The sequence below is a fragment of the Pelodiscus sinensis genome, chromosome 2, assembly GCF_052426305.1.
Source record: "Pelodiscus sinensis isolate ZL-2025 chromosome 2, ASM5242630v1, whole genome shotgun sequence".
Taxonomy (NCBI): Eukaryota; Metazoa; Chordata; order Testudines; family Trionychidae; genus Pelodiscus; species Pelodiscus sinensis.
The window spans coordinates 220,511,031-220,536,759 of record NC_143053.1 but is presented as its reverse complement, the minus strand read 5'-3'; the positions used below and the strand labels follow the sequence as shown (position 1 = coordinate 220,536,759).

The following is a 25,729-nucleotide window of genomic DNA, read 5'->3' as shown; positions in this document are numbered from 1 at the left end:
GTCTATACCAGGGCCATCATGAACATGTCTATCTCTGGGGCATTTAGCATTTTAGCTCATATGAAGGACATAATTTCAAAAGGGCTTTCTGTAGTTGAAAGCAGTTGCTGAAAAATTTATTGCATTCCTTTAAAACACACACACACACGATTTGTTAGTGCCTCCTGTGAGGTTAGTGGGAAGTTTACCATGGACTTTAGTGGCAACCATTATTTACCAAAAATGAAAGTCCATTAAAAATCTCAAAAAACAGCTTTTACAATTTCTAAACAGGATTTATATGGAATTATATGGTAGAATGCTGGAAGTCACATTCTGATGGATATCTTAATTATGTTCACTACTTTGCATGTTACTACTTCAAAACTCTAGGCATCATTGCTGATAAGAATGTGGAATATAATGTGCCCCCATGTATGCCATACGTTTTTGATTTTTCATGTAATAATTAGACTTGCTTGCTTTGTAAAACTGGTTTTCTGTTTTACACAACTAACTTGCTCTTGGTAAATAAGGTGAGTGGCATTCCTTTCAAGAAGTAATATATGTAATATGTGTGCATGTTTAAGTACATCATTAACCATGGTCTTTTTCATTGTCAGGGTTTGTATTTAGTGAGTCTGAGTCAACTGCATTAGAACAATTTGAAGGTGGCCCTTGTGCTTTGATTGCACCTGTTCAGGTAATGTGCACTGGTTACAGAAATGGTTTAAAATTAACAGGCACAAAATTTCACCAGCTCTTACATAATTTTGGATACCATAGATGAATATGAAAATTAAGACAAAGGGATCCCTAGGTAGTTGAATTTACAGCATCTGATAATACAACATGAGACAACAGTCTATGCACAAGGGACAAAAATTGCCAGATATCAACATATAGACTTTGTGAAAATCCTCCCCTCCCCCAGAAAATATGAAAGACCAATTCAAGCATAGATAGCTTAAAAGAAGATATAGAAGCTATGTCTACACTGCAGAGTTTTTGTGCAAAAACTTGTGGGGCATCCACACCTCAAGCACGTTTTTTTGTGCGAGAAAATTTACAGTGAATCGACAGAACAGAGAGGTTTTTGTGGTATAGGTATTCCTCTTTCTACGAGGAATAACTACTTTTTGCGCAAAAATTATTGCACAAAAAAGTGTGTGGGGACAGGCAGCAGGATTTTTTTGCACACAGGTGCCCTGATTGCCATTCTGTTAATGGTCATCAGAGCTTTCTTGTGAGTATCCATGTAGTTTGGACACTCTCTTGCGCAAAAGCGCATTGCTTTTCCGATGCACTTTTGCAGTGTGGATGCGCTCTTGCACAAGAAGTTTTTGTGGAAGATCTCTTCCACAAAAAGCTTCTTGTGCAAGAAGCCTGCAGTGTAGATGTATCCTGAGTGGAATACAAGAGATCAATTAAAAATATAATAAGAGGAAGAGAGCACAAATGAGATGTAAGAAAATCTGATAAGCAATTGAAATTTCATAATCCTTTTTACCTCAAATTATCCAATAGTTTTCTTAAAAGTATTGCCTTCACCGCAGCCATCACAGGCACCACTTCAATACCTAATTCTGTTCAAAACTTAGAGCATTTGAGTTGCAAATGTGCCAGTGCTTACTTTATTTAAAAAAGTGAACATAATAAACTTTCATAGTTTCAAATCACTGAGACAGAAATCTGTGATGTCAATATAATTAAGATATTAAAATTGATCATTACCATTCATTGGACTCTTATAATGAAAACTTTATATGAATTTCTGTACTCTTGATAGCCTATGATAATGGTTTTCAAACATTCATAGTGTGGGCTACATGTAAATATCTTGTAGCTAATCCCAATGTGAATTAACATACTTGTGATAATTTAAGAAATTACTTAAATGGCAAAGTATCAATAGGAAAATATTTAGTCTATTTTTATGTTTTTCTAATGTAGCTTTCATTGCAGTCTGTGATTCACAGTTTATTAACGTGGGAACTTATAATAAAATTAAGTCCTTCTAGTTTGGGGGAAAAAAATAAACAGGTCATTCAGCTGCTTATAAATCTAAATAAATTGGGTTCAAAATCTGATACTGTTTTCATTTTAGCGTATAGAGAGTCAATCCACTTATCCCTGAATTTGTTTAAAAATGCATTCGTCTGTTAACTGGGTTTGGATTGGGGGACCAGGAAGGAAGGGATCAAACATGAGTATGGAGAGAATCTGGAATTGCTGCTGCTAGCACTGGATGGCTAAAGAAGAAAACTGGTTACAGGAGAATCTATTGGAGAAGCAAGCCCAGTGCAAGAAAGGAAAGATTATGGGAATGTTGTATCACTTTGAAATACTATGTGGTATGAATACTAATTAGAGCACGAACATATAAATCTCTGTTGCATTATAAGAGGCAAAAAGGACATAATTTTGCAAATTTGGTTTTGAAGTTGGTGTTTGACACTTGATTTTTTGAATTACAGGCAGTCCCCGAGTTACGCGGCTCCGACTTATGTCGGATCCGCAGTTACGAACGGGGCCGTTCCTCTCCCTGGTCTCCAGCAGACCAGGGAGAGGAAGCAAAGCGGCGGAACACGTGGGCAGCGGACAGGGATGTCCGCTGCCCATGCGCTCCGAGGCTTGGCTCGGCTCTGCTTTGCCCCCCCCCCCCCCCCCCCCCCCGTCTGCAGACCAGGGGGACATGGGGGGGGGGGGGGGGGGGGGGGGGGGAGCAAAGCAGAGCCAAGCCGCGGAGCGCGCGGTCAGCTGACAGCCCAGATGTGTCTGGGCTGTCAGCTGGCCGCGTCCTCCGCGGCTTGGCTCTGCTTTGCCCCCAGGGGAACGGGGGGGGGGGGGGGGGGGCAAAGCAGAGCCAAGCCGCGGAGCACTGCCCTCGTGTTCTGCCGCTTTGCTCCCCGTCCCCCTGGTCTGCAGACCAGGGGGACGGGGAGCAAAGCAGAGCAAAGCCACGGAGCCCGAGGGCAGCAGGACAGCCACGGCGCGTCTGGGCTGTCCCGCTGCCCCCCGTGCTCCATGGCTTTGCTCCGGACACCTGTGGTACAGCAGCCGGGGCACTGCCAGTTGGTCCCGTAGCGCCGCTCTGGGCGCTACTGGACCAACCGGGCAGCACCCCAGCTGTTCTGCCCCAGGCATCCTGATTCAGCCACTGCTGGTCAGATTCAGCAGCGGCTGAATCAGGACGCCTGGGGCAGAGCAGCTTGGGTGCTGCTGGGTTGGTCCAGTAGCGCCGAGGAGCGGCGGTGCTACTGGACCAACCCAGCAGCATCCTAGCTGCTCTGCCCCAGGCGTCCCCAAGTCAGCCGCTGCTGAAACTGACCAGTGGCTGACTACAGGACGCCCCTGCCCCGGGCTTCCTGGAATCAGCCGCTGATCAGTTTCAGCAGCAGTTGACTTGGGGATGTCTGGGGTTCTTAAGTTGAATCTGTATGTAAGTCAGAACTTGCGTCCAGATTCAGCCGCTGTTGAAACTGATCAGTTTCAGCAGCGGCTGAATCTGGACGCCAGTTCCGACTTACATACAGATTCAACTTAAGAACAAACCTACAGTCCCTATCTTGTACATAACCCGGGGACTGCCTGTACAGGGATAAATGGAAAACCTGTCTAGCACTGCAATATGTTTTCAAGCTAATATGGGGAAACATTACCCAGCACCCTTTTAAAAGAAAAAAAATGTAGCTTGTTAGCTGCTGGGCAAGTTAACTGCTGAAAATACGTAGTTTGATCTCTGCATGGAAGGAGATTAGGATAGTCTTCTATGTAACTTAGTATGTAGAATTATGAGATAGTGGTGCACCTTCACTTAAATAAGAGTCCCCCTTGGGTACTAGTCCTTAGTTCAGTATACATTTTGGTATACAGGTATGCAGTCTTGTAGGCAGCATGGCCATACTTTGCACTTGAGGTTTATGCTTAAAACTAGAGAAACTTATTCTGAGGCCACTGATGTAATTGGATATTTTTTTTTTTTGGAAGGGAGGGACCTGAAAACAAGTGAATGGTATGTGTGGGGGGGAGGGGACCTGAGAACAGGAGAATCTGTTATTGGCTGGCACACTGTTATTGTTTGGTCTCAAACATGTGACATTTTAACTGCATACAAAGAGACAGCATTAATATAATGTAAAATATAAACATGTAAAATTGATTACTTTCTGTTGCTTTAATACATAAAGGCATTCCTTTTGAAGAAGCTTTTCACCTGTGAGAAGTCTGCTTGGAGAGAGTGTCAAGGTAATTAGACCTGTTTGCCTATTTTCATGTTTTAGGTTGTAGTAATTTGCTTCCCAAAAAGTTAAATATTTATAATTTGCCTGTAAATTGTGCTGCCATGTTATCTTCATAGTAGAAGAAAAATATTTATACTTCATATGGCACTATCTTGTTAATTTTCGTACCTCGGGGCCAGTGTGTAATATTTTAGATCATATTGGTGGATATTTGATTGAAACATTCTTCTTGAATTAGTTTAAGTTCTTATGAATGAAACTGAAAGCAAGACACAGAAATCTAATTGAGATGTATCTTTGGAAGGCTGGTTTTAAATTTCTGTGCTTTTATAAGACAACTGCCAAAGTTAATTATCAGAGGCCTATACTCGGTGCTAATAACATATTTAAGATAGTGATAAATAGTAATTGAACTCATGCAGGTTTCTGATCTTACAGAGGAAGAACAAAAGAACCTTCTGTGCCATACATTATGTGACATTTTAGAAATGGCTTGCTCTGAGAATTCTGAATCATACTCTTTGGCAACATGGATAAGAGGAAAAACAACCGAAGAGACTGCTAGTATTTCTGAGAGTCCTGCTGAGGCAAGTCATCAAGAGGAACAACCCTGTAAGATGTATTTCTCTCTCAATTGTCATTTCCTGAGAAATAATATATTCTTTAGAAAATGCTCAATAGTATTACAGTTTTTCTAAATACTATTCCATTTTTCTGTAGATGAGGGGTTTTGCATTTCTACTTTCCCTCTCATTTCCTTGGTACTGATGAGTTTTGTTTCTCTTACTGTTAGAAGCTTTGACTAGTTCTTTACTCTGTCTGCTATCCCATTTTATTCTATAAAAACAGTCAATCAGAGCTATTCCAGATTTGTTACTCTTGGACAATCTGACTAGCCTTCTCAAAAGAAAATACTAATTTTCATTTTTAGATGCATTTATGTGCATAAAAAACAAATCTTAGTGGTCTCTGCATATTCCATCAAGCTGTAGAAATGTTTTGACAGAGCCAAATATGAGAAGCTTATATTCTTACCTGCTGCAGAGTAACCTTCATAGAAATGCTTTCTAAGACTTTTCTACCTGTTAGAGAACAATATATTTTTAAAAAGTTAAAAATGCAGGTCTCTTTTGACAAGTCATTTTTTCTAAGAATTTTTTTCCTCAAGTATAGTTCAGTTTCTTTAACAAAATATTAATACATCTGATTGAAATTACCCTCTGCTAAATGTGCAGTCTTCTTGTAGGCAAGAAGGTTTTTTTTTAGGTCCTCTGCTTTTTGCCAGTATTTTGATTGCTTTTTTGATCATGGCCTTATTTAAGGTTCCAGTGGTGGCATTTGTATCTTTTGTTCTGCCAATAAAAGCCGTCCAGGTAAATCTAACTCAGGTGTTAACTATTTTTCCCCTTGACAGTGGCATTGGTCTTTGGGTGTAAGGTAACTTAATTAATGCTGAGATTATACTACCACTTTTGTTGCAGTAATTTGTCACAAATGTGAAAAAAATACATCACTCATTCATATAAATTACAATGACAGAAGTACCAGCGTGAACAGCACCATCTCAATGGGAGAGCTCTGTCCTGTTGGCATAGAGTAGCTATATGACCGATCTTACAGCAGTGTGACTTATTCCTGTGCCGCTGTAAAGTCTCTAGTGTTGAGATAATCTTAGTGTTAACAAACATAGGAAGTGTGTCCTGATCCCAACGAACTTACACATGGCTTAAGGATGTAAAAGACTAGTTGACTATCCAATAAGCATTTGCTTATCGGATAGTATTTTGACAAGTTGATATCCCTCCCCTTTGCTGCCTCTATGAGATAGAGGCAGCAAGGGGGGGAAGGGGTACTTCAAAGTGGCAGCGCCGCTGAGTGGCACTGCCACTTTGAAACCCCAAGGTGGTATTTCAAAGGGGCAGCTGCTGCACAGCTGATCTGCAGATCAGCTGTGCGGCAGGCTGCCCCTTTGAAACGCCGCCTCTGCACTTGTCAAAGGTGCAGCCATGGAGCCTGGGGTCAGCTGGGGACTCCCCAGCTGATCCCGGGTTCCAGTGAAATGCCGCAGGCTGCCATGGCTGCCCCTTTGAAAGATACGGAGATGGCAGTTTCAAAGGGGTAGCCACCGCACAGCTGATCTCAGCTGTGCAGTGGCTGCCTCTCTGAAACTGCCACCTCTGCACCTTTCAAAGGCGCAGGGAAGTGCCGGGGAACCGGGGTCAGCTGGGGAATCCCCAGCTCACCCCAGGCTCCATGGCTTTGAAATGCTCATGAGCTCCTGCTGGGGACACTTTTCCATTTCAAAGCAGGCACTTTGAAAAGCGGGACTTCACACTGGCCTGTACGGGGAGTTCTGCATTCCTTCTTTGAAAAGCACAAGAGCCCAGTGGGAGCTCTTGTGCATTTCAAAGGAGGAATGCGGAAGTGCCTATTGACTAGTCGATGGAATTTCCATCAACTAGTAAACTAGTCAATTAACCGCATTTTAACATCCTTACTATGGCTACAATAGAGAGGTTGCAGCTGCACTGCAGTAAGCGCTCTAATGTAACTGCTCTAAGTGGATGAGAGAGCTCTTCTCTTAGTTTAATTACTCCAGCCCTGCAAGCAGCTCTTCTGCCAACATAGCACTGTCTACACCAGCTTGTAACTTACATCGCTTGGGTGGGTGGCTTTTTCATTCCCCTGTGTGGAATGAATTATAGCACAGAAAGTGCTAGTGTAAACATAATCTTAGAAGACAGATAGTTGTGAGGAAGGGTGCAGCATCAACATGATGGTCATACATTCATTATTCCAGTTTTTGTTGCTTATGCATGTGCTTTGGATATAGAGTTTGGATAATAAGCTCCTTTTTGGTAGAGGTTGTCTCTATTAGCTTCTGTAAAGTGTGTAGGATGGTTTTGAATGCTCAGATAAGTTAAAATTATGTATTCCTAAAAGCTGCTTAATCAACAAAGTTCAATTTCACCATTTAATGGTTATTAGAAAGATGAGTATCTTAGACAGGATCACTTACAGAAATTTCTGCTTCTTTTTGTTCAACAAACTTGTTTTTCCACATAAGACATAATATCCATAAAGTTGTATTGGAAACTTATTTCTAGGGATAATGTATTCATTGACAATTTACTGTACCCAGAGAATAGTAGTATCAGAGTACAATATTGTCTGTATGACTTCTTGCTTGTCATGAACATCTTTGTGCTGTGAAGTTTGTCTTTAAAAGATTGGATCAGATTCTGGTTATCACTAGGTTTTTCCAGACCGATCTCCCTTGTTAAAATACTATCTATGCTGAGGAAAGTGAGTTGCTTACTACAAAGTCCTCCCCTTTTTCCTTTGCAGCAACCAGGATACAGGCAGCCTGGCCATGAATGGCTTCTTTTCACTGACCTCAGAGGGTAGCCTAGTTAGTCTGTTACAGAAAAAAAAATGGTCTGGTAGCAATTTATAGACTAACAAAACATGTAGATGGTATCATGAACTTTCATGGGCACAGCCCACTTCTTCAGATTACTGGGCTCAGTTTTGCCCCAACCAGATTCCTAGCTATAGTCTCACATGTCTGGCTCAAGTTCAGTGCTACTGTAAACTCCGCCTAGCTAGCCCATAAAGGAGCGTGGTTTGGAGCTTGAGTGCTCCTAAAGCTAGAGCTAGTAATGGAGAGGGGATGTAGCAGCTCCACTTACAACTAATCATCTGATAATCCAGTCACTCTTCAGGTGTTTAGTACTGCGGTCACTCTCTCTATAGCTTCATTAGTTGGAGTATACTAACATAAAATAACTGATGTAATCAAATAATCTGGCCCAATGTTTCCTATATTGTTTTATTTTGCTGTACAGTTTGAGAGTGGTGGCTGGCTTAGTCCTTTATAAAATGGGATGTGAAATCACATCCTAACACTATTCAATTTTTCCTCCTACTTATGAATTTTTCCCTGTACGTAGAGACAAGACAGGAAATCTTAATGGTGAACCTCCCTTGTCTTGTCTGTCTGTTTCTCTAATCTTGGTCATTGATCAACTCACCTCTTAAACTCTGGAGCTTGAGGAATATTTTAATTTTTATTTCCCTTCTAGACTCTTTTTTTCCTTCCCTCTCACCTGCCTTCATTTTCTCCCATTTTAGCTAGAGGGGGCTCCCAAAGTCATCTGACCAGGCTCTGAACCAAGATATGGGTACCAAAGAACTGATGGCAGTGCAGAGTTAACTGGCATGGTTAAGACATAAATGGAAATTTTCTGTGTCTGGTGCTGTGACAAACTTTGACTTTTCATTTTTCAAGACTTTTGATGTTGCAGAGGATAGGATGGTTTCACAGATGGCAGTCAGCTTCTCAAGCTCCTGATTTTGGTACAGTAAACTTCCAATAATCCGGCACCTTTAGGACCCAGGGGGTGCCTGATTATCAGATATGCCAGACTATCAGAAGGGGGGGCTATGAGGGGTCTGGGGTGGGGTGGGGGGATGCTACCCCAGACCCCCTCATAGCCCTCCCTTCTCATAGTCCGGCTCTGCCCCAGGAGTCCCCGATTCAGCCACTGCTGGTCAGTTTCAGCAGTGGCTGAATCTGGGACACCTGAGGCAGAGCAGCTGGGGTGCTGCCGGGTTGGTCTGGTAGCGCCGACCCTTGGCGCCGCGAGACCAACCCGTCAGTACCCCAGCTGCTCTTGGGGATGCCTGGGGCAGAGCAGCTGTGGTGCTGACGGGTTGGTCCGCAGCGCCGCTCCTCGGCGCTACTGGACCAACCCAGCAGCACCCCAGCTGCTCTGCCCCAGGTGTCCCCAAGTCAGCCGCTGCTGATACTGATCAGCGGCTGACTCCAGAAAGCCAGAGGCAGAGCTGCTCTGCCCCGGGCTTCCTGGAGTCAGCCGCTGGTCAATTTCAGCAGCGGCTGAATCCGGTTCAGCTGGGGTGCTGCTGGATTGGTCCTGCAGCCCTGAGGGGCAGCGCTACTGGACCTACCCAGCAGCACTCCAGCTGTTCTGCTCCCTGCTTCCCGGATTCAGCGCTAGTCAGTTTTAGCAGCGGCTGAATCGGGGAAGCTGGGGGCAGAGCAGCTCCAATGGTCCGGCTGCCCGGAGCACTTCCGGGTTCCTGATGGTGCCGGACAATAAGGAGTGCCGGACCGTCAGATGCCAGACCATCGGAGTTTTACTGTAGTTTAATTACATACTTCCAATAGAATAAAAACTGAAGGGTATTCATAATGTTGTAAACATTTTTACTTCTGTCTGAAAACATTAAATTCCAAATACTGTAAATATAGTACTTTTTTAAATTCAAGTTTTCTCTAATAACTTTTTTCCTTGTGTAGATTTTTTTAATCCATCTGTTTTTTCCTCTCCTCTTTCTCCCAACTAAATGTTGTTTGTGTGATCTCATTTGAATTATCTGTCTTTTTTTTTTTTTAAGGGCTTCTCTGAGCCCCCTCATCTGTTGTCTGCCTGTTTCCTGCTTTTGTTTCAAATGCTCAGTTTTTGCTATTCTGCTCCAAGTAGTAGCAGAGTGAAATTGTCTAAAATACTGTCCTTAGACCTCCCATTAAAGTGACTTCAAATGCACATACAGAATGTGGTTGCATTTGTTTAATCTGCTTTTGTTGTATACACCCATGACTTTGTTGGCCATTAACTTTATTATAATAGAATAAGTTCAGATGTTGGTTTGTATTTTTATTTTAACTTTTTTCCTTTCCTTATTTTGTTTTTTAAAAAATAATCTCTTTAGCTATAATAGCAATTAATGACAATTTCTGTAAAGTTACGGTAGTTTTCAGTATGAACTATTCTTCATATTTTTCTGAAATATGTTTTTGTGCAGAAATGTAACATGCATGATTTTTGTCCCAACATTACTTTTTTTTCCTTGCGAAAAGATTTTTAGCCATTAAGTTGGAAGGGTTAAATAATTATTTACCTTTTAAAAAAAAATTGTGGTCCATCACTTTTCATGGGGTTTTCTTGGCAATATCTATTTTGATATGCGAGTTGTCCATTGACTAGAGGAAAAAAACTTCTTAAGTCATAAAACAAATAACCCTGATTTCTTTATTTATTTTTTTTACTTATTTTAAAAAGAAAATTCTATTAAGGCAAGGACCCACAGGTAACTTTGCCATTTCATGTTTGATTTTAAGGTTCTAACAGCATTATTATCTGGCCACATCATACGTTTGTAGAATCTTCTGGTTTAGTTCAAGGGTTTGGCTTTATATATCTCCAGATGCATATATAGTAGGACATGAGATTTAGAAAAAGTTCATGTTTTTATAATCAATCTAGCTTTTTAAATTCTGCTTGTGTTTTTCAAAACCATTAGTTTGCATGTAACTGTGCTGAGGATGCTAAAATTATAGCCCCCAAACTCCTGTAATTCATAAATCTGACACTAGTCATTGCAAAAGTCACCTCTTTACTGAAAAGAGACTCCTACTCTGTATTTTTCAGAATACAACTTCAATATTCAATTAAGCCATTCCTCTATAGATAAATGAGTATTTGAGAAATGCGCAATATTTTATGGACTTTCATGTTGGAACAGTAGTATTGCATATGTAACTGATGCAGAGCTTAGTCATGCATCCAATGAAACAAATGGAAAATTGCTACTGATTTCTGTGCCTTCAGGATCAGATAGATAATAAAAAAATCATTGTTCAGTTTTAACTGAAAGTGGAAGCATCTATTTCATTTATTATACAGAAGGAATAAGATAAATTATTTAGGAATATTGGTGGAGCCACAGCCTACTAATGATTCTGCTTTAAGCATCTTTTGTAATCTTAGATACTTGTTCTACACATTTTAGAAGTATCAAAATAGATTTTAGAGTCTGTCTATTTAAAAGCAAGTGAAAGTTAAGAAAAACTCATTTTAATGAAGGGTTAAAGGTCTACACTGAACCTGAGAGGACACTATGGGCTGCATTTTTTTCCCCTCTAGCTGTGGATGTATTTGAGGAATGTCAGAAGAGAGTTTAGAACTATCAATACATTGTTGCAGGAACAGCATGCCTACAATTGTATCTAGAATGATTTCACTTTGTTTACAAATATAAATGCTCCTTAAACATTTGAAAAAAATTACAGCTTTCTTTCTATCACACTGCTCTAAAACTAATAATATATTCATACTTGCTTTCCTTTAGAAAATAATACTTGCAGTTCACTTGCAAAATTATTTGTAGCATGCTTATGCTTGGTGACTAATATTCGTTATCACTTTTGAAAAAATAACTGTTTATATTTACAAATTTTCAAGGGTACAAATTAGTAGCTGGATGCTTTTGATTTTAAAAATATTAAGATACTCTTTTGTAATCTGAATAATGATGCATTCACTGATCCCTTTTTTTGTTTTTTGTTAAACCATGTAGAACCAATATTGTTACAGTGAAGTAGATCATGAGATACAAAAACTGAAAATAAAATTGTGAAAGGAAGGTACATTAAAAATATAATTGAAGCTTGAAAGTATACTAGCTTGCTATGTGTATCTTGTGACATTTTTTGCCATGTGTAGTGCTGAAAAGTGTCTCTTGTGTATAGCTGCCTTGGCTGCCGAAGAGCTTGGCTTTGAGCGATTTCATGCATTAATTCAGTAAGTAACATGTTGGAATATTTAAAATACAGTATTTTACAGTTTCACTGATATTCAAATTTTCTCCAAGATATATGGTAAAGTATTTAAAATGGTAGATAAAACTTGGAGTTTAAAACTTTATTTTCACATTGTGTATTTTTAATTCCAAAAAGGAAGCAGTAATTTATTCCAAAATTTTAAAATTTATCTAAAATATCAAATCTGCACACTTTGTACATTATTATGTGCATCTCTTTGTAGTCAAATGAAATGTAAGTTTAATAAAATTGAGTAAAAAGGATATAAATAATTAAATTTGTTCTGATAGTTTTCACAGATTATACTGATTTTAAAAGTTTGTTTGACCCATAGTCAAGAAACAACTGGCAGCATCTTGTATTTTTCCATTACATATAGACCAGCAAACATTTTAAAGAAATGTTTCATCTGAATGGATACAGCTATGTCCTCTATTTTAGCTTTAGCACTGTCCTTTCTAGTTTTTGTCTAGATGCTGGGTTGAAGGATGAAATGTTATTGAATTTGTCTTAGAAGGTAGCAATTAAAAGAATTTGCTATTTGGGTTTTTTTATGGGAATAAAATATGAGGAACAAATCAAGAATAGTAATAGATATTTAAGAATATTTTGAATAAAATAAAACTTTCTAATATCTAAAGGTCACTACAAGTTTTTTCCTTCAAGAGTTCTTATGATAGTCTCTGCCATTCAGTTTTCAAAATATCAGACCCTATGATGACAGATAGAGCAGGAAAAAATATTGCCTGACCTCATAATCAACTTTTGTCTGTTCCTTGGTCCTGTCCTAGGTCCACAGATGTTTACCTATAATGGCTTCTCACAAAACACCCCACTGGGAGTCTGCATCCTTTCCCACGCCCTGTTGACCAAGTTTATTTGGCGGGTTAGGTTTCTGAGCTTTCTGTACCTCTTGTACTTTTTAAAGGTTGCAGCATGCTTTTTGCTATCAAGACTGGCTTGAGTGAACCTTTCCAGATTTGCCCCCGTTGCAATATAAATTTCGTAAGAATGGATGAGATTTATTAAAAACAAAAAAAAGTGGAGTAAAACCAAATGGCTTGTTTAGTGAATTTAGATTTACACTTAGCATAACATACATTAGGCAAGGCTTCTCCAGCTAAAGAAAAGAAACAATAACTACATGTTCTTAAAATAAATCTATGGCTATGATCCCATGCTGCCCCCAGAGAAAGCAATCACCTCATTTTAACTAAATTCAGAGATTTATCCTGCCTTTCATTTAAGATATGTCATGCCTGTCTGAATATACCTCCCATCACTTAAATGAGCCCCTGATTCTCCATACAAGTTTTCCCCTTACACTCACTCGTACACCATTTGGAGACTTTTGCTTTTGTTGCTGTGTCTAAGAGGTGACCAAATGAGGATATGAACTTTTAGCAGTAGGTTTCCAAAGGTTTTAATGAGTCCTCTCAGAAATGTCATTTGCTTGCTCCTCAGAGAAAGTGGTTTTGGATAAAGCCATACACATCGTTCATTGAAGGAAGAGAGCTTTATGTGGCTGGGTAAAATTTTTCTTAAGAGAGGAGAGAGCTATATCTTTAATTATTAATTACTGTACTGACAGACCTATTCAGCCCAGTGCAACTTCAGATAGGAAAAATGTGTCAATTTATTCTAGCCACTTTGCATTATTTCAGGTGTATATAATTTATACTAAAATATTTGCATATCAGTAAAAATATAATCTTGTAACAAGCTTCTCTAATAAACCATTTATTTGCTTTTCTGATAAGTAAATATTAATAATTGTGTGGCGGGTATATTAACTGTAGAGGTTGCTGTATAACTGTCAGAGCATGCAGTAACACTGGTGTTACTCTTGTTTTTACTTGGACAACTTAATGCTAAGATTTACTCTCCTTTTTACTTTACACTATTTTAATCTTGCATCTAAATTATTTTTCCTTTTTCTGTCTTCAGCAAGCAATCATTCCAAAACTTTCCAGAACTAAAGGATGCAGTGTGGGATCTGTATTCAGTGTGGACAAATAAATTTGGAGTATTGCTCTTTCTGTATTCTGTGATATTGACAAAGGTTTGTTTTAAAAAGAAAATATTTGATCATTACTATTTTACTAAAATATGACCAGCAAGCTCATAAATGAAAATTGAGTTTATTCCAGATTTATGGGTACGATGGGCTCATTATTCATGTTGCATTGGGGCAACCAGAACTGAAATAAATTTGTAAATTGTTTGTATGAAAATTCCTTTCTGAACATCACATGGTATTTTACAGGAGAGTAGATGGAGAAGAATCCTTACACAGAGTTTAAAATGCATTTCTGGTCTGAGGCCCACCCTTGCCTGTTTAGTAAGAGATGTTAAGCCCATAAATCTGTAGCTCTGTTTTCATTTTAGTTTTTAATTTTGCTGATAGCAGTGAAATCATGAGGAAAGAGGACATCCTTGCACAGTTTCCCCCACTGATGGTGTATAGTTATTGTTCCTTATCCCAGAGACAGGCAAAATACGGTCCACGGGACAGATTTGGCCCACCAAAACTTTGGATCACGCCTGCCACGATCCAGTGTCATGGGGCTCCCTGTCTGCTACACCTCCACACGCTGCTCAAAGAAGCTGGCTGTTGGGGCCAGCTTGTGCATCTCTGTGTGGTATGTGCTCTGGGGAGAAGGCAGTTACACACTCTGCCCCTGTTTCCAGCACAAACCTCAGAGCTCATATTGGCTGAAAACCATACTTGCAGTGCAGGTAGCATGCAAAGCTTCTCCCATGGGGCAGCTACGTACATGGCCCCAGCTGTCACATGGGCCTCAGTATGTGTCTCCTGGGACACACCTGTGCCCCACCCCTTTCTGAATCCCACTTCCCTGACTCAGGTCACAGCCCAAACCCTCTGCACCCTTTTTTTGCTCCTCTGCCCCGGTCACATCTCCCTCCCAGACTCCACATTCCCTCCTGCACTCCACCCTGAGCTCCCTTCTACACCCACAAGACCCGCAGCTCTTCTATTAATATCATGGAAGTGTGTGGCCAAACTCTCTTACTAAATTCTTGGAGTCCCCCCTTCACCCTCTGCCCCAATCCCCATAAAAAATTACTGCCCGCCCCTTCCGTTAACTCATGAACTTTAGGGTCAGCAGGGACCATAGTGACTTCTAGTGTGACCTCCTGTGCTTTGCAGGTCACAGAACTTCACTTACCCATTTCTGTAGCAGAATCCTTAAATTCTGGTTTAAATACTTCATGTTAGAGAGAATTTACCATATACGCTAGTTTAAACATGCAAGTGACCCCCCTCGCATGCTGCAGAGGAAGGCAAAAATCCTGAGGGTCTCTGCCAATCTGACCTGGGAGAAAAATCCTTTCTGACTAAATTTGGCAGTCAGTTAGACCCCAAGCAAAGCATGTGAGCAAGATGACCTACCAGCCCGACACCTGAGAGAGAATTCTCTGCAGTAACTCCAAGCCCTTCTCATCGCCAGCTGTTGGAGATGTTTGCTGCTAGTAGTCATAGGTTGCCTACAATGGCATGTAAGCAATCTCATCATACCACCCTCTCAAGAAACTTGCCAAACTAAGTTTTGAAGCTTGTTAAATCCTTTGCCCCCACTGTTAGTATTGGAAGGCTGTTCCAGAACTTCACTCCTCCTGATGGTAAGAAACTTTCATCTAATTTCAAGTCTAGACTTAATAGCCAGTTTATGTCCATTTGTTGTGGTGTCACATTGGTACTTAACTCCTCTCCCCTCTCCTTGGTATTTATTTGTTATTCCCCTATGATTTAGAGGGAACAATCATCTCCTCTCAGCCTTCTTTAAGTTACGCTAAACAAACCAAATTCTTTTGAGTCTCCTCTCATAAGGTGAGTTTTCCATTCTTCATATCATCATAGGAGCTCTTCTCTGCACCTGTTCCTGTTTAAATTCATCTCTTTTAAGCATGGAATTGTGCATAGTATTCCACATGAGGCTTTACCGGTACCATGTTCCCAGGTTATAGCAAAAATTCTTGTTGTTACCTTGTACTTGTACTTTCCACTATTCAATTTCATTCCACTTGTATTACTCCAGTTTACAAGGTCATCCAGATCGTCTTCTGGTCCTCCTCCATATTGGCTATACCTCCCAATTCACAGATTTTTATTAGCACATTCTTACTTTCTGTGCTAAGGTCAGTAATAAAAATGTTAAATAAGATTGGTCCCAAGACAGATCCATAAGCAACTGTACTAGTAATCTTCCTCCATCCTTAAGTTTCACCTTTTTACAGTGAATCTTTGTTGTCTTCCCTTCTTGAAAGTCTCACTTTAATACCCATCTACACTAATTTAATAATTTCCCATATGGGAATACATCAGATGCTTTACTGAAATCCAGGTAAACTAGACCTCAGCTGTATTTCCTTGTCTAAAAAATCAAGTTACTTCTCAAAGGAGATCTAGTTGGTCTGGCATGATCTGCATTTTTTGCAACCATGTAGTGGTTTATCCCAAAATGTCTAACTATTTTCTCTCACAATTTGTTCCAACATGTTGCATGTGATTGAGGTTTAACTAACAGGGTGTTATTTTTCCAGATCAGTTTTTTCCCCCTTTGTTAAAAATAAGAACTATGTTAGCAATTCTCTAGTCATATAGGGCATGATCCCCCAAGTTAACTAATGCATTAAAAGGCCTTGCAATTTCATGTGCCAGCTCTTTTATTATTCTTAGATGGAGATTATCTGGGCTACCTGATTAGAACCATTAAGCTGTTTGTGTTTAACTTCACTTTGGATGTGGTAACTTATCTCCATATCTTCATTAGCCATCTTGCCACTATCCCTAAACTCGTCTTTTTCCTCTTAAAAACTGAGGCAAAGTATTTGTTTGGGTGTTGGATCATGCCTTCTGTCAGTTATGCCATTCTGCCATGAGGCTACAGGGTAGCCAACCTTTTTATGTCTTATTGTCTGATTTAATTGTCTGCTAGCTTTGAGCTTGTATTCAATCCTTAACACCAATGGTTTTTTAAACAAGTACTCCAATGAGTATTTCTGCTTGCTTTTTTTTTTTTTTTTTTTTTTCTCTAGGGTATTGAAAACATAAAAAATGAAATTGAAGATTCCACAGAACCATTGATAGATCCTGTTTATGGCCATGGGAGGTAAGTTGTAAGTAGTGACTTTAGTGAGATGTATTTGCAACCATTTATATTTTCACTAGACTAGGCAGGTTATTCAGTGGTCTTCTCTGTGGAGTTACTAGCACACTTTCCCATGTTTCTAAAAGTGATGAATCTTTTAGAAATAATTGTTGAGCACACTTAATATGAAAATAATTCAGTTGCTATTCTATAGTAGTTAAAAAGCAACAACTGTTGCAGTAACTTTCTACTTGAATTCTGGGAACCCCTCTGTACACACTGTTTGCTGTATTTTGAAACAACCCTTCATAATACAGAATTCAGTTTCTTATGATGGCAATAAGTTGGCATTCTTATGTTCAAATGTTGATTTTAAACCATTTTGGATGTCATTGAGATATATTTAAACAGAATTCAAAATATTTAAACAGCAAAGTTCTTGCTAAGATGCGAGTTTTCCACTTGGTTCAGGAATAATTAGATTTGCAGAAATATATTGCATGTCACTTTTTAATAAGGTGTATCTTTCTATTACATAGCCAAAGCTTAATTAACCTCTTGTTGACGGGGCATGCAGTTTCTAATGTGTGGGACGGAGATAGAGAATGCTCAGGAATGAGTAAGTTACTTCCAATTTACAGTTTTATCTGTTTACACAGAATAAGTGTTTGTTAGAAACTCATCTCCTTGTTTAGTAGGTGAGATGCTATTTAACTGTCTTTAAGTCCAGTGTAGTCCATCAAATGAAAGTAATATTTAATCCTCCTTGGTGTTGATTAATCCTCAAAATCCTTGTGAGGTTGATGTTTAGCCAATATTTCTATAACGCTCAGGGATGTATGGGTATACCTCTTTGTAGTTTATTCAAAATCATGTCTAACTCTTCTGGGCTACAAAGGTTCGGCCTGTATAAATGAATTCCCTGACTTCGGCAAAATTTTTGATCTGGCATAGGCATGGACTGTGTAGATGCTCTGGGGCTGGAGCACCCATGGGGGAAAATTAATTGGTGCTGAGTACCCACTGATGCCAAACTCCCTCTTCCCCCCGTCTCTCCCCGGCCCCCCCCACCCATCTCATGCACCGGCTTCCCACGCTTACCAGCTCTTACTTCCCTCCCAGCACTTCAGGAGTGCCACAGATCAGTTGTTTGCAGTACTTAAGCTCTGGGAGGGAGGGAAGGAGCAAGGATAGGGCACCTTCAGGGGAGGAGGCAGGGCGGCTACAGAGTCCCAGGTTGGAGCCAAGAACAAAGCCCTGCGGCCAGCCGATGGGGACTCTGGGCCCCACTGGTCACAAAGCCTGGGGGTGTTGCAGCAGCCCCTGCTGTCATGCTTCCCTCCTCTGGCAGTCTGCATTGACCTCCTTTAGTCCAGCAAATTCTCTAGTTTGACTCCGGTCAGGTCCCAAGGACGCTGGAGTAGAGAGATGCAACGTGCATCTTCTATGATACATCCCTGCACCCAACTATTCCTGGGGAAGAAAACATCATCCAAGTGTATAGGGGGAATTAAAAGGAGTGCTTACATACCTACCAAAACACTTTGGATTGTGTGATTGAAAAATAGCTTATAATTGTGTAGTAGTAAACATATTTTGGTTGCCTACATTCCACTGTCTTAGTAAGGAAAGCTGAGTTATAGCATTTGGGAACAGGTCTATGCTTTTCCATTCTTTCTCACTACCTTCGTCTAGGGATGTTAAAATGCGTGTATACACATGGGGGGGGGGGGTGTGGATTGTGGGGAGCTAGCTTAAAAGCCTGCTCTCCGCACGTACTGGCTTCCACCTGCCCATTTTCCCCGCAGCAGTGTACTGGGAGGAGGAGGGGGTAGGTGCAGTTGGTTCACCGGAAACTGGTGTTTATGGGGAACTGGCTTAAAAGCTGACTCCCCTTGAGCACCGGCTTTTGCCTGCCCCCTCACACTGCTGCCTCTGATACAGAGATAGCGGCGGGGGAGGGGCTGCATGTAACTGTGAAGGTTAACTGATGAACCCAGGCTTAAGTAGCGATATTCTCATTTTATTTAATATTAGTTTATTGTACAGATTTACTATATATAATATCAGACAAAATAAATGTCTTAACACTTAGTATAATTGTGATTTGATTCCTGTTAGTCTGTTTTTGACCCCAGTAATGTTGATTCAGTGGGAACATGCTGAGATCCTAAATCTTAATACTAGAGAGATTCGTATTTTTAATCAAATTCATGCTTTTGGTTAGTTATTGAAAAAGATCAAATTACAATATTCAGTAATTTAAAACTGTTCTACAGATGGTATTCAGTACTGACTTGTGAAATTCCATAAGCATCTAAGTGCCATAGGGGAATATTAAATAACTGTTTTCCTTCCCATCTCTCACCAATTTAGATTCTTTTGTTTTAAAATTGTTAGAGCCAATTCCACTTTACCCCTTTGACTTCCTATTCATTTACTTCCCACACTTACTATGTTCATCTAGTCCTCTCTCTTCCATCCTATATTCCTGCATAGTTGGAAGATGTCTTTCAATTGTGAGTACCAAGTTTGAGATTCATAAAGTAGTTTTAAAATTTGCTTGATTTCATTATGAAGAATTTTTGTGGTGGACTTTACCAATTTTAATACCAGTTTATTTTTGTTGGCTCAAGTGCTATGATCTAGAAATTAGTAATTTCATCTGAATGAAACAGCTGCATAGAGAGACTACATTTAATTGGCATACAGCTGGTCCCCGAGTTATGAACGAGTTACAGACCAAACACTTGGATGTAACTTGAAATGTTCATAAGTCGGACCCCATTGGTTTACATTGCGACTGTGCTGTTCGTAACTCGGGGACCGCCCTTAAGACCGCGTCATGAGAGGTTTGGTCATAAATGTGAACGGTCATAAATCAACCGTTTGTAAATCGGGGACCGGCTGGATACAGTGCTGTATCTTTTAAAAAACTGTAATGTAAGAACTTCTGCATTATTACATATCAACACAAGGTGGCACCTAAGTTGCATTCCACTTTAAGTAGCATCACCAAATAAAGCACAATAAAGGCCAGAAATAAGTGCTCTTATAAAAGGTGCAGTATACTAAAAATTAGCTATCCAATAAAGTAACTGTAAAATTATTTTAAGATCGGACCAATTTCCTGACAAGAATCCTCAGATAGTATGGCAGGTTATGTGGAAGCCCTCAACTATCAGAGGATCTCTTATGATTCCTTTGTGATGTAATGTATCAAAAGAGCAGGTAGTTCTCTGTCCTGCACTAGACCTTTCACTCAATACTTGTTTCAGGCATTCACTTCATAAAATCAGACTCTTTCCCTTTCAGCTTCAGTACAGCATCTAGAAAGAATCTCTGCCTGGGCCTACTAGTAGAGATAGAAGATAGCTTTCATCCTATGTCTTAAATCTATCTATATATTTTAGAACTGTTGGTCAGTTTGTTCAAGAATTCTCCTAAACGGTAAGAGCTAGACCACCAAATTTGTTATGCAGCTGCCTCTTAACTTAAACCAAGGTCAGGGTTTGGTGGTGGTAGGACAATGGCATGGGCCTGGCTTCCCTTGCTGCCTGCCACACAGGCAGCGCAGGGGGCAGGCAGGAGTTGGCTCCTGTGGAGCTGCCTGACCTCCACACTGCTGCCTCTTTATCAGAAGCAACTGGAATGGGGACAGGCTGGAGCAGGTGCTCAGGTGGGAGCTAGTGCTCGTATGGAGCTCCCTCCTCTCCACCCCTCTTCTGCCCCCTCCCCCTCCCAAACATGTAACCACTCAAATTTCAAGTGGTTACACATAAACAATAATTAACATCCCTAGTCCCCACTCATCCACCCTCAGGCCAAGCCAGTGAGCAGGCCATGCTCTCCCCCCGCCCTGGGCAGACTTGGAGAGAAGTTGGTGATTGGGATGCGTGTCCCTCCTCTCCTCCGGGCCGGCCCTGGGGAGAAGCTGGGGAAAATCCCCTCCCTGGAGTTTCCCCTCTCCCAACCTTCTTCACTGACTCCTGCACCCCACATCCACAGCTTTATGCTCTGAGCCCCCACATTCCAAAGGCCCTGCTCTGACTCCACACTCCCTTCCCCACAGACACACACAGTCAGTCTTGCCCTGAAATAATGGTGGGTAAATCTTTTAGTTTACTGTATATTTGAGATAGTTCACATGTCCATCTTTCTGTTCAAGAACTCCTAAATAGTAAGAGCTAGGTCCACCAAATTTGGTAAGCAGCTTCCTTTTATCATAACTTAAAGCAAAGTACGGGGTTGGTTTTTCCAGAACAATGTGATGTGCCTGGAATGGGATTGTTTCCCATATAGAAAAGAGAGGCAAGAGAAAGGGGCTAGTGGGGGGCACTACTCTTCTCCCTCCCTCCCTCCTCCTTCCCAGCTGTGACTGCCCTAGTCCTGAGCCTCCCACACCCCAGGCACGCCTTAGGGAGGTTGGAGTGGGCTGAAGCTTTCCAATTCATATGGGAACATTGCTGGCTGTTCCCATCATCAGGGAACAAGAGGAAAGTAGTTTGCTGCATTCCTCACTCGTACTGGGAAGTGCAAGGTGCTATGGAACTTGGATCTGTTCCAGCTGCGGGGGACATGCACCCCTTTCCTGACTCTGCTCACTGGAGCTGCAGCAGCCATGGAGAGGCACTTTTCACCTGGCCCTAAGCTGCTGCCGTGAAAGAGGCCTGGGGAGTTAGTCCTCTCTCTCCCTGGGGCAGCCTGCATACTGAACCCCTTATCCCCAGCTCTACCCTAGAGCAAGGATTCCAATGAAGCATGTACATTTTCATTTTATTTTCCAAAATAACAAAAATGTAAATACCCAAGCAATACCGGGTAAATGTTCTAGTGCTAAACATCAATTGTACTTGTCATATTCAGTATCCTGTTAAGACACAGTTCTGTAGTGCTTGGACTCTTGTACTGCATTTCAAAAAGCTCTTATCTGGTGGACTGATTTTTAAGACTGATTTGAGTGATTAGATTTTTTTTCCCACAAAGGGAATTTGATATATGGTATTAACTGGAATTATTGTATTGTTATGACCTTTTGATAGGCTAGTTGTTTGTGTCAGTTTGTTTGTTTAGGGTTTAATTCAGCTGGCATCACTTGAGCCATTGAAGTTGTAAGCTCTAAATAAAGATTGCTCCTTTGTCAAAAGCGCACTTTTCATTACATTTTTAATGGGACTTGCAACTTTACCTTCTTTTGAAGGGTAGAGTACGATTCTTCTCAGTATATTGCCATATAAAGCAATAGGGATATAAGTGGAAAAAGTATGCTGCTTGAGCTCCAGAATGTATCCGTGCATGGGCAGGTTCTTTCCTGTTTGTTTGAATGTCAGCCTGGAAAGAATTTTAACAGCTTGTCCAAAGATACTTCCAAAACAGAGGTTAATTGGGAAAATCCTTTTATGATAAACTTTTGCTTCTGCAAGGTATAGAATCTTCAGGGCAACTCAGAGCAAAGAAGTCTGGGGCAGCATTGGGAAAATTAGGTAGTGAATAAAAAAACAGCTTACATAAATGAAACACAGATCATGCCAAACTCACCCACTACTTTTTTGACTTAGTGGAATGGTTAGATAATGAAAATGATTGGAAAAACTAACACTTCCTTCATGAAATTCCTGTAGCCCATATGCTGCACAGGTTTTGAATTCAGCAAATTAAACTTTCAAGTTTGTAAAAATACATTACAGATAGTGTCCAAGTAAATGAGAGCATCCAATACTGTCATAAAATGTGGGATTGAGTATAACTATAATATTTAAAAAAGTTATTTTTTCCCCTCTTCAGAATGTTTGCTCTGTGTTACTCCAGAACTTGCTCCATTGGTAAATGCATCACTGTTTGTAATCATAACATGTTACTATTACTAACAAATATATATTTAAGAATTACAGTTTGAGGGGGAAGGTTCCCAAAGCTTCAGTGTAATTCTCTGAAAAGTGACTTTGGATATGTCTACACAGTAATTAAACTACTCAGGCTTTAGTGGGACTGTAAAAATGCGGTGTAGGGTCCCAGAGCTTGGGCTCCAGTCTGATCCCAAATGCATACACCACAGTGTTACAGGTTTGCAGCCTGAACCTAGTAAGCCCAAGCCAGCTGCAGATGTTGTTTTCTGTGTAGATGTAACGTTGAAAACTTTTAAATAGATCTGTTCACTGTGTGTTCAGACATATGCTTTCTTTAATATCACAAATGTTTATTGCTTTTATTCATGTTAGAGTGAAAGCTGGATTCTACTCCTTTTGATCAACAGAATTGTTTACTAACTTCTAATCAGGTAGATCTGTTTAAATCTAGGGATGCTATGTTTTAGGCTGCATAATCTTTTACTGGTGGTTATTCCAGAGCAGAAAAAAAAACTCAGCTTGACTTTCATCTCCAAGAGAATGTCTAGCTCAGGCAAATAGATTAAGTAAATTTTGTACGTATAGCGTGGACTACTGAGACATAAGCATGAGAGCTCAGAGCCATTTTTAATCCTTTTCATAGTGGAACTACATTTCCACAAATATGCTGAAGTCCAAGTTTTAGTTCTATATAGCTTATACTTTTCAAAGATCAATTGGCTTTGAAGTATTTTTCATTCTTATTGTGGACTTCCCTTTAAAAATAGTCCTCCTTCATTTGATTAGTGCAATTACTTGACTGCTTATGCTGGTGGTTGCTTGTAGTATAATTTAAAAAGTGAAGTTCCCTAAAGAAAAATGTAATGGTGAGAAATAGCCATTTATTAATAACTAATATTTTAGCTATTTAATTTTTGCAGTCAATTGTGTCAATAAGCTTAGAAAAAAGTGTGGAAAACTTTGCTCCTTTAATTTTCAAAAATGACAGTTTCAGGGTATTTTTTTAATAGATTTTGCTTTATCATTGTAAGTCCAAACTTTTTTAAAGGACTATTAATAGCATACTTTTCATAAAATTAAAAATTCATTGCAGTTGTATTTATTTATGAAAAAAGTAATTTGGGATTTGCCCAAACTGCTTTTTGAATCCTTGTTTAAGTATATCTTTATAAAATAGATATTTTATACCATGCCATTTTTGAAAAAATAGAAAATAATTTCTGCAATAAAATGTTTGTGTTTTATTTTTAAACAGAATTACTTGGTATACGTAAACAGGCAACTGTAGGATTTTTGACATTAATGGAATCTTTAAGATACTGTAAGGTAAGCTGCTTTTTTAATATTTCTCTTGCAAGTTGCTTCTTAGCAATATGCCAGTAATCCATCATCCTCTTCTGAAAATATTGCCTGTAGATACTTCATTGTAAACTGTTGGAGAATAGCCTTTGAAGAGTTATTAGGTTTGTAGTATTTCTAGCCTCAAAATGAAACTGAAGCTAAAAGTCTTTAATAAAATACTTGACTATCAATAAATAGAATGTTAAATATGTATCTTGTATAGAGTTGCCATTAAGCATGAATAGTTTATTCTCATCATTAACAGAATTGCTAACTTATATATGTTTTGCCTTTTTTTTTTCCCCAGTCAAAAGAAGCTGTTTAAATAGGAAATTCCTAACTTGCTCAAAAATACCACGCATTTGTAATGCTTTATTTTATACCAGGATAAAAACATATGGAGAAAAAAATAATAATGATCCTTATCTCCCCACTTGTTAAATTAAAAAAAATACCTAAATCTTCAGTTATACGGAAAATAGACAAAAATGAATAGCTAAAATGTGTAATTTTAGTAGCAATTTAGATTAAAGCTAAAAAGGAATGGTTCGCTATTAGTGCATTGGTAGGAAGCTCTCAGGTTTGATTTTTACAAAGAAATTGCTTTGAAGCAAATTAATTTAAGTAGAAGCTGGTATTGTTTTATACATAGGGTTAAATCCAAGATAATGTGTGATTTTGTGTATTGTAGCTTTTTTGTTCCTTGTCTCTCTGTGCTATCTGTGATTTCTAGGTTTTTTACAAAATTACCTGGTTACTTACTTATTACTATTTATCTGTGCCAAAAACATTGACATCCAAGGGCTGGATTAGGGGTGGGCAATAATTTTTTCAGGTGGCGGCAATTCACAAATTTTAGTATGTGGTTGTGGGCTAAGCCCCTGGAGGGGGTAGGGCCTCAGTAGGGCCTCAGGAGAAAAGGGGTGATTTCCTCTAGGGGTCACATGCCCTAGGCAGGGGGAGGGGACTTCACATGTTCCTCTGCCCCCAGTTCAATTGGGACCTGGGGGCGGGGAGCACATGAAGTCTCTCACTCCCTGCCCTGCCAGGGGTGTGTGGCACCTAGAGGGAACCACCAGCCATTTTGAACAGCTGGTGGTTCCTTCTACACACCACTCGGTGCTGGGGGAGGGGAGAGGGAGGAGATTCTACACACGCCCCCACCCTCAGGCCAGTGGGGATCTGGGAGTAGGGGAGTGCACAAGATAATTTGCTGTTCCCTGTAGGGAGCCTCCAGCTGCTTTGAACTGTGAATGACTTTGTGCACTCCCCCGCCTTCAGGTCTCAGGGCAGGGAAACCGTAAGATGGGCCACGGGCCAGATCAAATAGCTTAGTAGGCTGTATCTTGCCCACCTCTGGGCTGGATGCTAACTGTATGTGTTCATCACTGCGTATATCAAAATCTACTTAAGTGCCATCTCTGTGGCTATTTTGGGATGTTGTGATTCAGAACATAAGTCTTCAACACGAGGTTTTAGTTAAGGGACGTTAGTATGCTTTTCACTACACTTGCAATATTTTGGAAACTTTGTTAATATTTTCTGTCTGTCATGCATGCACTCTTGTTATGGTAACAT

The 25,729-nt window shown here is 40.0% G+C and overlaps 1 protein-coding gene across 1 annotated transcript in view; it reads left to right on the top strand.

Annotated features, from left to right (window-relative positions):
• MINDY3 (MINDY lysine 48 deubiquitinase 3) overlaps positions 1-25,729 on the top strand; it is a 79,570-nt gene that overhangs the window by 8,082 nt on the left and 45,759 nt on the right. Inside the window, exons 2-9 of the mRNA XM_075922447.2 lie at positions 603-682; positions 4,170-4,227; positions 4,662-4,835; positions 11,779-11,830; positions 13,798-13,912; positions 16,912-16,985; positions 17,504-17,583; positions 24,066-24,136. Of these exons, the coding sequence (XP_075778562.1) occupies positions 603-682; positions 4,170-4,227; positions 4,662-4,835; positions 11,779-11,830; positions 13,798-13,912; positions 16,912-16,985; positions 17,504-17,583; positions 24,066-24,136 (704 nt within the window). The remainder of the gene's footprint in view (positions 1-602; positions 683-4,169; positions 4,228-4,661; positions 4,836-11,778; positions 11,831-13,797; positions 13,913-16,911; positions 16,986-17,503; positions 17,584-24,065; positions 24,137-25,729) is intronic.